General features: G+C 48.3%; 1 protein-coding gene across 6 annotated transcripts in view; it reads left to right on the top strand.

Annotated features, from left to right (window-relative positions):
• The first annotated feature begins 1,639 nt into the window (after window positions 1-1,639).
• The window catches only part of Large1 (LARGE xylosyl- and glucuronyltransferase 1), a 496,807-nt gene continuing 483,683 nt past the window's right edge, over window positions 1,640-14,763 (top strand). For 4 of the 6 annotated variants that reach the window (XM_058574197.1, XM_058574196.1, XM_058574198.1 and 1 more), the window contains exon 1: window positions 4,021-4,439. Coding sequence is in view for 2 of the 6 variants with exons in the window: in XM_058574193.1 (XP_058430176.1) it covers window positions 1,689-1,966 (278 nt within the window). In the remaining 4 variants the exon portion in view is untranslated. Of the gene's footprint in view, window positions 1,967-4,020; window positions 4,440-14,763 lie in introns of those variants that run through there. The other 2 variants (XM_058574193.1, XM_046429385.2) reach the window with 2 other exon arrangements.

The following is a 14,763-nucleotide window of genomic DNA, read 5'->3' as shown; positions in this document are numbered from 1 at the left end:
ATACCACCACCATCTCACCAGAACTGACCATCAAGGAATGGACGCCTGGTCTAGCAGGGTCCCAGTGGACTCCGTTTTAATGCTTGTGCTGACTTGACTTCACTGAAGTTGGAAGATGGCTGTCCACCTATACTGGTTGTTAAACATCCCCCGTGAGGATTCAGTCATCTAATTATCTTGCTCTTGAAGAATGTGCAAGATGTTTATAAAAATACACTCAACTCTTAGAAAAGTAGGTCCTATAATTTGGGTGGGCTTTAAGATGGCAAGAGAATTAGATCATTTTCTTGTCCTTTCAATGGAGGCAATCTTCTTTTGTTGTTGTGTGTTTTGTTTTAATTTTCATCTTCTTGCTTTTTTTTGGAGGTGAAAAAATTAGGAAATGCAATTCTTGACTCATAAGTCATGCTTGACTTTTAATGTCTTTTAATACATAGAATCTGATTTGTCTCCATACCATGTTTCTAACTTGTTTTAAGATCCCAGTTCCATTAGGTACACAGAAAATGAAATGATGGGGGGGGGGCGGGGGGGGGGGAGAGAGAGAGAGATAGAGAGAGAGAGAGGTGAGAACATTTCTCTTGCTTCCTCTTAGAGATGACTTTAGGGCCCCCTAGTGGCTGTTTTTTAAGACCTCGGGTTTCTTAGGATTAGGTCTCCTTGACCCTAAGAAAAAGAGACCTTTCAGAATCTCTTCTGGGACTGGTAGAATAACTGTGCAGACAGAAATAAATAATGATTGATTTAAAGGATGCAATATTTTTTAATTTCTCAATTCTTAGCAAAACCTTTAGAAACAACAGAGACATCACCTTACATCTTTTATTCTGCATTCCTCATACTATATTATGCCATAGCCAAACTTCTTTTAAGACATTTATACCTTGGTTTGTGTGAAAGGGCAGTAATTTCTAGGCAATCACATCCAACCTTAGTTGCTTGGACTGGGGAGTTTAGAAGCTTCACAATTTTCCAAAGGAATTTTTAATAGGGTTTGGGTGGGGCTTGACAGATATGAACTTACCAAAGGATTCCGATTGTGGAATATTTCACTCCGACAGAATTCTTACTATTTAGAGCATTAGTTATGCCACTGACTTCAACATTGCAACGTTGAATTGATAGAGAAAAGCATTTCCACATTCAAGGTGCTTATTGATGAATGAAACTAAGTTTTGTGAAATCCTCTGATAATGAATTATGTTCCTAGTGTACTTCACTGCATATGGCTCCCTCCCCCACGATGGTCATATATATATTTTTTTCTTTCCAAGATCTAGATTATGTACTACACTTGGGTAACTATAATGGAGATTTTTTCCCCCCACATGTTTATCTTTTAGTTTCTGATGCAATTCAATTATTTATTTTTTCTTGTAAATTTCAAGTCTCTCTCTTCTTCCCCTTATTAATATGCTAATGTCTTGTAATAATGCATTTTATGACATTAATGAAGTGAAGCAAGACAATAAATAAAAAGAAAGCACAAATTCTTGCTTTAACTTTACCGGGTTCCGGGGCGGGGGTTGGGGTGGGGGAGGAGGAAAGGGGGAGGAAGGACATTTGGCCCCGCAAAAAATAAAAATGATCCCCTTGTTTTCTGCGCGTTCTAGAACAGAGCTGCACGTCAGAGGAAGAACCGAGCTGCCTTCGAGCTACAAGGCTTGGCATTAAACTTTGACACTTTAATGGTCTCTAGGATATTAGATGATATTTTATCATATAACGTTCTTCTCCGACACGGTAATGGCATCAAAAACATACGATCTCTGATGCCTGCAACGTGCACGGTGAGCTCCATCCCCGCAGAGATAAGACAGCAGGACCCCAGCTTCGCAGTTAACTTATCTCGAAGCTCCAAAGCAAAGGCTTTTTACTTCTTCGCCAGGGACGCTGCTGGGGAAACCGCTACCTTCTTTTCGACTGCTCCTCGGCTGGGTCTGGCCGGGTCTGCCGCGGAGACGAGGTAAACAGCGCTCGCGAGCCGGGGAAGCGCCGGCGCCGGCGGTGGTGGGGGTCGTGGTTTAATGAGGCTGGAGAGAGGCGGGGATGGGGGAAGGGTCCCGGCTGGGTCGAGCTAAGGGCTCGTGTGTTTACCCAGGCGGGAGCCGGGTCTGAGCCGAGCGGTGGCCGGACCTCGGAGGACCTCGGCCCCCAGCCCGACCTCAGGGAGAGTGGTCAGCGCGGCAGCGCGGGCTCGGCGGCCTTTTCTCGCGCGCCCCTCTCCGCCCCGTTCTTCTCCTGCTCCTTCCAAGAACTCGGGTGGGCTTCCCGCTGCCTAGATCGAGGTGTGGAGCGAAGAGACAAGCGCCCAGGTCGGAGGCAGAGACCCGCGGCCCGCGGGGCTCAGGAAAGGTGGGGAACCGGGGGGAAGGGGACCCCAGAAGCCCTGGGACCGAGCTGAGGAAAAAACCGGGAGCTGGATCGCGCGCCCGGAGGAGCTCCGTCTCTGAGTCCGAGTTGTCCACCCCTGTGGCGTCCTCTGTCTCTCCCTGCCTCGGCTTTCGACTCCTTCGGATTTCTGGATAGGGAGTCCCCCTCCTTCCATCCACTCTCACACCGTCTCCCCTTCACCCCAACCAATTCCACCCACCCCTTCCGTGGCTCCCTGAGACTCGGCACTCCATCCTCGTCCTTAGGACTCGGAGGCTAGAGTTCCATTCAGTGGGATGTTGCGTTCTTGTATCAGGAGGGAAAGATCAAGAATAAAATCAGAACGGGGAGGGCAGTGAGTGTGTGTCTCCGTGTGTGTGTGTGTGTGTGTGTCGGGGGAGCACAGATGTGCAGTTTTCCCTAAAGAATAGGGAGCCTCGGGCAGGATTCTTGGGTACAGGGCCCAAAAGGATGCTGTCAAAGCCCTTCAGCAGGGTCCCTCGCAGCGTCTCTCAGACTGCCCCATACCCTGCCCACCTCCGAGAGAACGCGGCCCCGGTAGAAGGTGGAGGGGGGAACTTCCTACTTTCCACGACGGCTGTTTCGTAAACCGGGGTGGGCAGGCTGCACGGCCCGGCCAGCCTGTGAGCGTCTCTAGAGCGGCAGCTGCGGACCCGCTGCGCTTCCCTTCCCCCTCTTTCCGTGAGGCACGCCAAGCCCGAGGCGGCCGGGAGCGGCCCGGGTGGGGGGAGAAGGGCGGGGAGCTCCCGGCCAGCACCCTTTCATCGCGATCCGGCCCGGGATCCCAGCTCCGGGTGTTGCTTCCGCCTGCTGGCCAGCCAGCAGAAGAAGTGGGAGGGAGGAGCCTCATCGGGGGCGGAGCCTAGGTGAGGGCGGGCTCTGGGTCCCTAGGCAGCGGCGCTGTCCATTGGTCGGCCGCGAGGTCACGGGGTTGGGGGCGGGCACCGAGGCGGGCTCCGGCCCCGCCCCCACTCGGAACCCGGCCGGGCTCGCGGTCCCCCCCAGCTGCACAGACATGACACAGACACACAGTCACTGCAGCTGCTGAGCGAGCCCGGCGCTCAGGGCACGCGGCGGCGGCGGGGCCAGCCCGGAGCCCGGACCCCAGAGCCAGCCAGCGCGCCCCCCCGCCGGCCCCCGCGCGGTGACCCCAGCCTGCCGGGCGCAGGAGGGAGGCGGGGATCGCGGATCGCGGATCGCGCGCCGGCTCCGGCCAGCGGCGCCCGGCTGCCGCCGGCGGCTGCAGCGGCCGCTCAGCTCCGAGTGCCGGGCGCTCCGGGAAGCCGGCGTTCCTCGGAGGCAGCCGCGGCCGAGGCCGGCGAGCGCTCCTGGCGGCGGGGCCGCCCTCCCCGGCTCCCCGCACCCACCGAGCCGCGCTCCGCTCGCCGCGCCTCCGCTCCTGTGACCTTCCCGGAGCGCCACCCCCGGCCCCGCGCCCCCGGCCCCGCGCCCCAGGCCGGGGCGAGGCCCTCTCCAGCGCCTTCTCGTGAAGCCGCGGGCGGGCGGCGCAGGCCCGGGGGGAGGAGGCGCCGCGGTCGGCTGCAGCCCCCCCCCCCCAACCCCCGCCGCCGCGCTCGGCGCCCGGCCCGGCCCGGCTGCCTCTGCCCCGCCGCTGCGCTGGAGCCGGGGCGGCCGAAGCTGGGGGTGCGGCTGCGCTCGCCTCACCCGGTCGGCTTCGGGCAGGCCCTGCCCTGAAGGGGTGAAGCGGGGCGAGCGAGAGGTGGAGCCCGCCCCGGCAGCGGACCCAGGCCCCAGCTCATGCGGGGCGCCCCTGGCTTGGAAGAGTCCTCCGGGCAGAAAGCAGCTCCAGGCAGCGGCCCGGGAGGAAGAGGAAGGGACAGTGCTCAGCCTGGGCAATCCGGACCTTTCCTGTCGCGTTTGGAGCCCAGGGCTGTCCCGAAGTCTGCTCTTGGCGCCGCTGCTGGGACTCGGGCAGCACCTGCCTGGACCCGGACTTGGACTCCCTGCTCCTCGTAGGCGGCAGCATCTCCACGCCACCCAGCTCTTCCGCGGTCTCCCTCTGCTTGGGGGCAGTCACGGCCAAGGTAAGAGCTCTGGGAGGCTAGTGAGCCGCCGCGGGGGCGCTCTGGTGAGCAACGCTGGACAAGTTCTCTGAACCTGTGGCTGGTACCCACTGTGCTTGGGATGCCAGCGGAGAGGAAGGCGGGCCGTCAAACCCTCTGTGGCTTGGGCTGGGAGCAATGGAGAGGCTGGAGGTGGAAGACCCTAGTCTCTGATGTCCTGGACTCCCTCAGGGCCTGCCAGGCTCCCAGGCAAACAGACTGCTGATGGGGAGCAAGCCAGGAAGTTTCCCTTTAACAGCGTGAGGTGATGTGGCCCTGTGGCCCCCTGCCTGGGCTTGTTGGTTGAGCACCTGTGCTTTGGGGAGCCTGTTGTGTTTGGACAGGTCCCACTTTGTGCTCCTCACCTATCTTTCCTGGTGTGATGCTATAAACTTTTGTTTGCTTCTTGTTGCAGAGAGGCCAATTTGGTGGTGAGCAGTCACAGCTTGCAAGTCCCTTTTTAGGATAGAGTGTGTTGTGTGGTTGGCAACAGCATCTGTAGGCGAAAACTCAAGGAGCTTTGACAGTTGTGCTAGACAAAGCTTCTTGTAAGGAGTGATCAATGTATACTGGCCCAGGCATTCTTGGAAATGTCACTGCTTGAAGGTTGGAGTGAGGATTCCAAAGTTTGTGCATCCTTCAGTTATTTTGTTCATTGCATTATTGTCTTCTTTTAAATGTTCCTTTTAAAGGACTTGGTTTTACAAGCCTGTCCTTGCCTGTTTCAAATTTATTAAACCTATGCGCTTCCCAAGGAACCATCAGATTTTAAATGGGTCACTTCGGAAGGAACAGATTGTCTCTCACACACTCAATTCATCCCCCGGGTGACCCTGTTTAATGGGGATGGATTTTTTCCTGTCCCTGTGCTGATGTACTTCGGTTGAGCAGGTTTCTGCTGAATTCCGAATCCGTGAATTTTGTCACTCAGTCCATTAAAATGATCTCCTGAGGGAGCAAAATAGCGGCTTACATTTTCTGTGAATGTCACAGGAAGTTTTACAGGGTCTTACATAAGTGCCCCAAGAGAGAGAACCCGGGCTCCTGCTTCCTTCAAGGGGATTCATGGTGGGGGCAGGTGGGGGCATCCTTCTGCATCACCTAAATGCAGATCCTCCTCTCTCTGATACAGGTGGAGACCCAAAGTGCTTATTCACTCGTGGAGGAAGTCACCCCAGGCTAATTTTCCTCCTCACCTCTCCTGTCTTCCCACCTCAGGATCAGCTTTGATAGACTGAAGATAAGGGCAGGTTCTAAATTAGGAAAAGAACAGTGGTGGTTTCTTTTTCGTCTCTCACAAATGGGTGACATGAATGAATTACTCTCTGGCATGCCTGGGCCTCGCTGGGTGTGGGGGGGAGCTAAAGAAACCTGCTTTAGGTTTTCACACATCTCTTAAGTACCTCTAGTTTTCAAGAGTGCTCTACTTTAGTGAAAATTGCTTGAGGAGAACACGTATTTATCAAGCCTGGCCCTGTTAATTCCATTCCAGGAAGGAAGCAAACCATTTAGATCTTTGTGGCAACAAATCCCCCTAGTAGAATAGAGAGGTTTCTAAGGATCCTACGGATCTAGGGTGAGCAGTAGCTGCCAGTGAGTGTAGGTCCTCTTTGCTGAAAGAATGGGCTCCTTTTTGGACAAGGTTTTGATGCAAGCAAATGCAGATTCCTTTCACTTTCAACTACAACTGGAAGGGTCTTAGAAATGAAATGAAGGGTTTTTTTGTTTTGTTTTGTTTTTTAATATCATCGTTTTGGAAGTGTTTCTGTCTCTTGGGAAGGTTGTCAAGGGTTCCCTTGGTTTTCGATTCCTGAAGTTGATATGGAAGGCAGGAGGGCGGGTCCTGTAGTGTCTCCATCCTTCAGCCACCTACAGGACACTAGAGGGGACTAGTTTTCTATTCCACGGCCAATGAAGAAAGCACAAGGCCTGATGTTACAAAGCACTGTAGCTTATCTTTTAGAGCTCATGAACCCGACTTTTCTGTACCCAACAGGCGGTTGCACTAATGAATGGATTCCGAATGCTTCAACAATAGGCCTCTCACATCTAAAGTGTCATTTATACAACTTAGAACTAGTTAACTGCAAAGTGTTTTGTGAAATTCTGAAAGACTCATTTATTGCTTCTAAGTATATAAGGGCTATGCGTTTTGGGAAGATGGATGCTCCTGCAAACTCTACCCTTTGGACATTTAACCATGCCAATTTTAAATTTCCTATTTGTAATCAGAAGTTCCCCTTACAGGTTTTTGACCGCATACCCCACACAGTCTTCATAAAATCACACTATTTCAAAACATCCCTAAAATTAACTCTATCACACTTAAAACTTTCTTGTTGTCCTGTTTTTATAAGTACGCATCTTATGCAGGTGTTAACATTTGATGGTGCGGTTGCACTTTTCTCTGAGATGTGTTCTGTACTTTTAACAGTATTAAATCATTAGTGTCTGATTCTTACAGCAGAATTAGAAGATAATTGGTTCCCTGAAGAACAAAGCCCTCTTGCCCCCGCCTACCCACAATAACTGCGTTTTATCAAAGCTGACCCCAGAGGTGGGAAGACATGAAAGGTAAGAGGTAGAATCTAGAAATAACTGCTCATTTCAGAATACTGACATAAAAAAGGCAAATGCCATCAAGACTTCAGTCTTACAGCATTCTAAAAGGTCCAACTCAACATGTATAAGTAGACTGTGTGGGGCCTGCAAACCTGCATGAGTTATTTCATTTCCTTGAACTCTGAAATCTGTTAGACTGTGTTTGTGACCCTTTGCTCATCTGTATAGCACATAGGTAGTTTAAGGGGAGCTATTATTGTGGTGTAGGAAAAATGGTCAGCATAAAGCTTTATTTCTACTATTAGGCTTTGTAGGTTGATTCTCGTAGGTGCAGTATAGCCAAGGGGTAAGAGATTGGAATGGGAAAATACCAATGCATTTGCCATTGAGCCCTGACTAGTGAAGATTGATCCTGGAGGCATATTTACTGTGGTCTAAGGCATGACTGAAGTCTTGTGAATTTGAGACAGGAGAGGCTGCAGAGGTACAGAAATGGCGAGACAACATGCTGGCTTTTCTTGGGGTCCATGATCAAGGTGAAGGTATCTTTGTGGCCAGAGATTCTCTGAGAAGAGGGAGCAATACAGGCGTTTGGGACTGAAAGCTCAAGGCACCTGCCGTTGATGCACCTTGGGGATATAGCTACCTCACAGAATCTGCTAGTGTTGATGAGGTCTCCCTGCTCCACTCTGGAGTATTTGACATTGAGAGGTACTCAGCATCTCTTTGTGACATTGACATTTGATGAGTGAGTGATAGGCAGAAGCCATTTGTTACATATATTTTAGAAGACATTTCTCCTTTTAATTTAACATTAAGTGAACATTTACACTGTGGCAGGTGCCATGTGCTATACTGTGGTCATAGAGGTTCTGCATTTAGCTTCTAGTCTTTTAGGGGAGGCAGACAGTTAGCTATTGCTGTAAGCTAAGTACTAGCATGCAGGTTTGTTCAAAGGATGACTTTGAGCTTGCAGGGATAGTTGGAAGGAAGTGAGTCCCAGGTAGACAGGCAGCATAAGCACTTCAATGTGTCTGGTGTATATGGAGAGTACTCAGTAGTTAGTGTGACTAAAAGGTGAAATGTTCCAGAAAAGGCAAGCTTGGTGCTAGAAGGGCAATACTTTGATAGAATTCTCTGCTAAGCACTGTGTTACAGCTTCATGCTCTATGGATTCAAATGGTGGCAAAAATGGTTGCTGGATAAGATCCCAGAATACTAGTTGATTATCCCACATTGTTATTAAATACAGAAAAAAGATTTTTCTATTTCTTTCCTTTTGGGGGGGATCCATTGTCCTTCTACATATAGCATTTTGCCTGTTCTTTCAAAAACTATTAGCAATGCAGACAAGGGGTCCCCATCAACCCTAAGTCTGCCCTCTTGTGTACATGAATTACATGTGGGATTTTCATTATGTGATTAAGCAGCAGTGGGAAAAATGACAATGTAACTTGACAAATGATATAGTATGAAAAGAACAAATTCCATTTTGTCAAATTTGTTTCTGGATGGAGTTGTGGTTGCATTTAACACTTGAACAGATTCTTGTGTTATAATCATTTCATTTCTGGCCTAAAGTTTCTTTGCTGTTGGAAAGGAAGAGATTTATAATATTGAGAATAGAAGTGTGTATGTGTGCGTGTTTTGTGGGATGGGGAACTATAGTCATCCATCCCTTAGCCTTAGCATCTGTAGGGTTTGCTTCTAGGATGCCTCTGCAGATGCTAAGATCCACATATGACCAGGTTGCTTTTTTAATGTCATAGTATTTGCATCTAATCTTTGCAGTTCTCCCATATACTTTAAATCATCTCTAGATTTCTTAAAATACCTAATACAATGTAAATGCTATGTAAATAGTTGTTATAATGTGTTGTTTAGGCAACAATGACAAGAAAAAAAAAAGTCAACATGTTCTGTATAGATAAAGTTCTTTTCCTGAATGATTTTCCATCTGAGGTAGTTGGATCCTGACATGCAGAACCCCAGAACCCAGTAATCTAGAGGGCTGACCATATATGGTGAGGAATATAGGCAATGCTGTAATTTCCTGGAGTATATTAGAGGTAATGGAAAATCGTAGTTACAGTGGTGGTCTCCAGGATCAAGTATATTTTCAGAAACAGGAGCCAGAAGGACAGAGGTGGTAAAAGTTGAAAGTGCTCTTGCTCTCATGCTTGCCTTTGCCCCTTTGTAGAGTAGAAGACAGGGTGGTTTAAGTAAAATCAGGAGATCTGGGGACTGGTCTTGCTTCATCCTATGCTAACTTGCTCTGTGGCCTTAGAATGCTTCTTGACATCTCTGGATTTTTCAGGCACTGTCTCAATAAGTAAAGCATTATTTATCTACTAACTAGGAATTTAGACGCCAAGTGAGGGAAAGGGCTCACCTGAGCCAGTTAGTGACCAAGCTCAGACTACTCCTTAGGGTTTTAGCTTACTGGCTGTGAAATGGGAAGAGGCCTGGCCAGTTCAAAGATGTACTTTATCTTGAAATATAAAACATGGCCAGAAGGCACCGCCAATGAACAGAACTGCAGTCTTCGCTGTGTTGGCCTTAGACTCTGCATAGTGCAGACTGCATTGCAACCCCTCCCATACAGGAGGCATTTCCACCTACACTGCTAGCCCTGCCTGCTTACCTCATACTGTGGAAACCTGTTGATCCTGGAATGTTGTACTGTTCCTAAGTTGCCACTTGAGAACCAAGTGCTTTAGAAGTTGACCCGTTTCTATTGTTTCAAAATTAAGTGGATACAAACTGAGTTGATCCTTCAAGATTTTGCTGAAGCCTGGACAGCAACTTGGAAAGGGAATCCCTTCCTTTTGACCTTGTAGGGGAGCTGTTGGGTAAATATGAAGGCAGAGATCTTATGAAGAAAAATAGAGCAGAAGAACAATTGTGACCAAGGACAGTCAGGAAAAGTGCAAATGGCTTGTTTCTGAGCCTCCAAATTTGTGAGTTGCTTCTAAGAGGCTCTTGACCACCACTGGCCTCCTGGGGGTGGAGGGCATTATCCATTAGGAGGAGGAGATCTGGAATAAGTACAATGTAAATGTTAGGTGTGTTGCATTATTATTTCAATATTGAAGCTAAGTGAGCGAGTTCTCTATTTTAAGAGAATTGGCATATGAAATCTGATTTTAAAACCAAGTAATTTAAGAGAAGTAATTATTTGAGGACAAAAGGATTTTTGTTTTACAAAAGGGATTTATTGCAAGCCTCATTTTAATAGCTAGTTCCTTTATTGTATTTGAAATTATTTGATTAACATAATCATGATGGACACTTTGGGGAGCCTCACCTGTTTGTTACAACCAAGGACTTTTTAGACATAAACTGAAATCTTTTTTTTTTTTTTTTTTTTTTAAGATATAACCCAATACATTCATCTACTGATGAGAACTTTTATAGGAAGAAGTACAGGAAATATAAACACTCACAACTGCTAAACTGTCACATGGAGTCACTTATTCTTGGTGGATTGATTATTTAACTGTATTCTTCCTGGAGGGAAAAATCATAACTCCCTATGTACAGGAGTCCCTCACCCACTGTCACATTATACTTCTAAGAATATTTCAAAAATAGAAACAGTTTAAAAGTAAATTAGGTAAGAATTTCCAGGATTCAGAGTCTTCATAACAATGAAGACATGGAAATCATTTTGTTGCAGCTAAAGTAGTGGGGGCGTGGATGAGACATGTAAAAATAAAATAGCATTCATGAGTGTCCACTGGTTCTTCTCTCACGTAATGGAACTGTCTAGGGCTTATAAAACTTTATTATTATTATTATTATTATTATTATTATTATTATTATTATTATTTTGGTTCCTTATCTCTTATGGAAATTCCCCCCCTCCCCCCCCCAAAAAAAAAGAATTTGGTCTAGAAATGGAATAAGATGGAGGCGTTTAAGGCTCCGGAGGTAATTTGGGGCAGTCTGGAGTTGTAGGTAATCACAGGCTGGTGCTGGAATTGAAAGTGCAATCTTACCTATAATTTGAGCCTCTCTTGTCACATTATGGACTGTGCTTAGGACAGGCAGTAGACACAGATGGAAATGGAGCCCTCACTACTAGGAGAGCTTTGCTCTTAACACAGTCCTTTTCTGAATTATGAAGGCCAATTGGGAAGAAGGGGCCCGGCTGATCTTCCCAGCTTTCCACCATAGCATTAGAATTTAGGAGGATTTATAGCAGAATATGGGCACGTGGAGATTTCTTTCTTCTTTTTTTGAAATTTATATTTAACAGGGAATCCTGGACTCCTGAGTGTTCATTCTGTGGTTGAGTAAGGTTGACATTATTGTAACTAACTGGAAACCATCCATTACCCCTTTTAGTTTCCAGAAAATTGTGCAGGTTGTAATAAACCAGCACTATTTGCATCCCAGCCTGGTTGACAGACATCAGCTCTCATCTGAAAATGGCATTTTTAAAATTTTTTTTCTTTTTTTTTTTTTTTAGAGAGAGAGAGAGAGAGAATATTTTAATATTTATTTTTTAGCTTTTGGCGGACACAACATCTTTGTTTGTGTGTGGTGCTGAGGATCGAACCCGGGCCGCATGCATGCCAGCCGAGCGTGCTACCGCTTGAGCCACACCCCCAGCCCTGAAAATGGCATTTAATGGTTGCTTCAGGAACCACAGGAGGAGCAGGCAGAGTGACAGGTGGGGTGCTGCCCGGTGCTCAGTAGGTCTGCATTAAATAGGTAATTGTGTCCACTCTGAATGGTGTGTTGAAGGAGTGAATAGTGGCTTTTTCACAAAGACAGTAGGGTGAGGGAGAGGTGGGTGAATTACAGAATGACAGTAGATTTAAGTGGTGATATCAGCGTAGACTTGGACTCCTTGAGGCCACTCCAGGAAGCTTGCATTTTAAAAATAGGAAGGACATTTCATATCCACAAACTGAATTCTGTGAGTGACCATTGTTGCTGTTCTAACATGGATGGCTTTGTGGGAGAAAGCAAGCAAAGTACAATAGCAAAACAATCCCGAGTTTTCTCTCCTCCGGGTTGGGAGGGATCCTGGCTTGTCTGGAATGAGAAGAGTGGGCATGCTCTGGAGCCTGTACATGCCACGATGTCTTGGAAAGGCCTTGGGAAGCATTTGCAGAGCCACAGGCCTCAGGTGACTGCGGAAGGTGGTCTTTTCAGTGCTGGCAATGATGCATGTGGCGGGTGCGGTGGTCCCTTCCTGCTGGTCTCTGTGTGAGGAGGGTGGGGTGGGCCTGGGAATGGAGCGAGGGCAGAGTCCTTCTCTGCCACGTTGGTTTTTTCACCCCCTTCTCTGTTCTGCCCCCACCTGGGTTTCTGGTCCCCCACCTGGGTTTCCGGTCCCCCACCTGGGTTTCAGGTGTCGCCAGCTCTCGCGGATGGCTTTGCTGTGCTGAGATACCACCAAGCCCCGAGGAGAACTCTGAGCCCTTCAGACCAACCCCTGCATTTTACAGCGGTGGACACTAAGGCCAGGGCCGTAAAGAGAATTATCCCGAGGCCAGTGGCCCAGGCTCCCTACCGAGGCTTCCACAAGGCACCCTTACCTTCCAGGCCTGTCCTCAGCCCCTCCCCTCCTCTTCCACACATTCATCTGTTCTACAGGCAAAAGCGCCTTCTTGGGTGCTTGCTTTGTGTCGGGCAATGCCTCCATTTGATCACTTAAAGTCATCTCATCCTTACAGAATCCCTGTGAGCTGAGGATCTTACTTTCCTACTTCCCAGGTGTGGAAGCAGAGGCTTGCCCCAGGCTTGCGCCTGTGAGTATGAAGCAAGGAGAAGGACTCTGACTTCCCCTGTTCTGCACGTCTCAGAGCTGACCCCGCCCCTGACTTCTCCACTCCTAGCCTATTGGCTGTGGTCTAGTATCTCAGGGCTGACCACGCCCTTGATTTCTACACTTCTAGCCTATTGGCTGTGGTCTAGTATCTCAGGGATGACCCCGCCCCAGGCTTATTGGCTGTTGCCTAGCAAAGCCCCTTGCCTTCCCGCTTTAGTGACCTTGATGCTGTCCTGCCTTTGCTGGAGCAAGCCCACTATCCTCTCTCTCATCCCTGTCTGGTTGTAGTCTTTCCTTTCTGACCATAGGCTCTGTGACAGTGTATCTTTATGGTGTTCTCTCACTGGCCAAGCCAATGTTTACCAAGCCCTTGCAATATGCAGGTTCCTACTGCAACAGCAGCAATAGAGGTGTGGAGCTCCCTCATTCATCCAGTAGTCTGGGTTTCTGTTAGCAGATGAACTTGGGAGTCTAGGTTAGGGCTGTGGGAATTGGAAAGGTAGAGTAACTTTTGATCAGGGTGAGGGTGTATTGAAAGCTGTCTTATAGGAAGATGAAGGACAGTGCTGGGGACAGATTGGAGTAGGGAGAGATGGAGGCTGAGACGCCACTGGACGGGACTTTGCACCAGTTCATTGATGTCTTAGTCTGTGTTCTGCTGCTATAAGGAAATACCCAAGATTGGATAACTTATAAGAAGAGGTTTATTTTGACTTAGAGTTCTGGAGGTTGGGAAATTCAAAAGCATATGCACCATCATCTGCTTGGCTTCTGGTGAGGGCCTTGTGCTGCTTCAGTGGATGGTGGAAGGCAGAGGTTTAGCAGGAGTTTGTAGAAAGAGAAGAGGGAGGTCAAACCCCAGTTCTGTGAAAGTCTGAACTCACTTGCATGAGAAAAGTATTAATCCACTCAGGAGCGCACCCACCATGATCCAGACGCTGCCTGCCTCCTGACATTGGTACACTGAAGAATTAAGGTTCCAATGTATGAGCTTTTGGAGGGGCCCTACTCAGACCATAGCAATATATGACATTCTCAGGGCTTCTGGGCTATAACTGTTGCATAGGACACAGTGGACAGAATCCCCTGAATTTTTTCCTCGATATAAATCATAGGCTCATGAGCATCTGAAGTCTGAGATGATTTTCATTGTGCACTGAAAAGTGACCTCATTGGAATAAAGTCCACTTGTGACCTAACCAGGAGTTCTTAAAATAGCACTTTCTCCTCTGGCTGGGCTGGGGATGGGGCTTTGGTGAAGTACACTCTCTTCCTGGGGAGGCGGGGGTTGTCGAAATGTGCCCAGAGTTTTGTACAACAACCGTTTCCCTAATCTTGGATGATACCCAATATGGGATGTAAGAGTGAAAATTTGCCTTTTCCTCATGAATGGCTCCCAACACAACTGTGGAGAGCTTTGAGCAAAATGCTCAGAGCTCTCATATCTGGGCTCACCTTAGAAATGGGGTCTGTGCCTTGGCCCCGAGACTGCCAGTGCTTCTCTGCCGCTCGCTGCCAGATGATAGTACAGGCTTTGGAAATGGTAGTCAGTCATTCTGGATAACAAGAGCTTTCAAACAGGATGGTCCAATCACTTAGAGAGAGAGAGTCATCATTTCTCATCTTTAAGGAAAGAGTGTTTTTGAAGACAGTTCTGTGTACTTACCCTTATTCCCTCACAATCAGCCACTGGAACACATCCACCTTTCTCATCAGGATGCGCAAAGCTTGTTCTCAATCCGCCCCTGCCTTAGCCTCCTTGTCACCCCTCCACCACCCCCATCTCAGGCACCACCAATCCCTAAATCCTTAGTTTTCTCCCTTACTGGATTTCTTGCCCTTGAACCCTTCGAGCTATGCACATACCTCTCATCCTGCTCGCTCACCCTTTCCTTATTTCTCTGGCTGGGACATTCCTGTTTTCCCTTCAGAACCAGCTCAGGCCGTAGACAGTCCTTC

Source organism: Marmota monax, unplaced genomic scaffold (genome assembly GCF_021218885.2).
Source record: "Marmota monax isolate L192 unplaced genomic scaffold, Marmota_monax_Labrador192_F-V1.1 WCK01_AAM20220418_F8-fsc00051, whole genome shotgun sequence".
Taxonomy (NCBI): Eukaryota; Metazoa; Chordata; class Mammalia; order Rodentia; family Sciuridae; genus Marmota; species Marmota monax.
The sequence above is the reverse complement of the archived record's forward strand: the minus strand, read 5'-3'. Positions and strand labels throughout refer to the sequence as shown.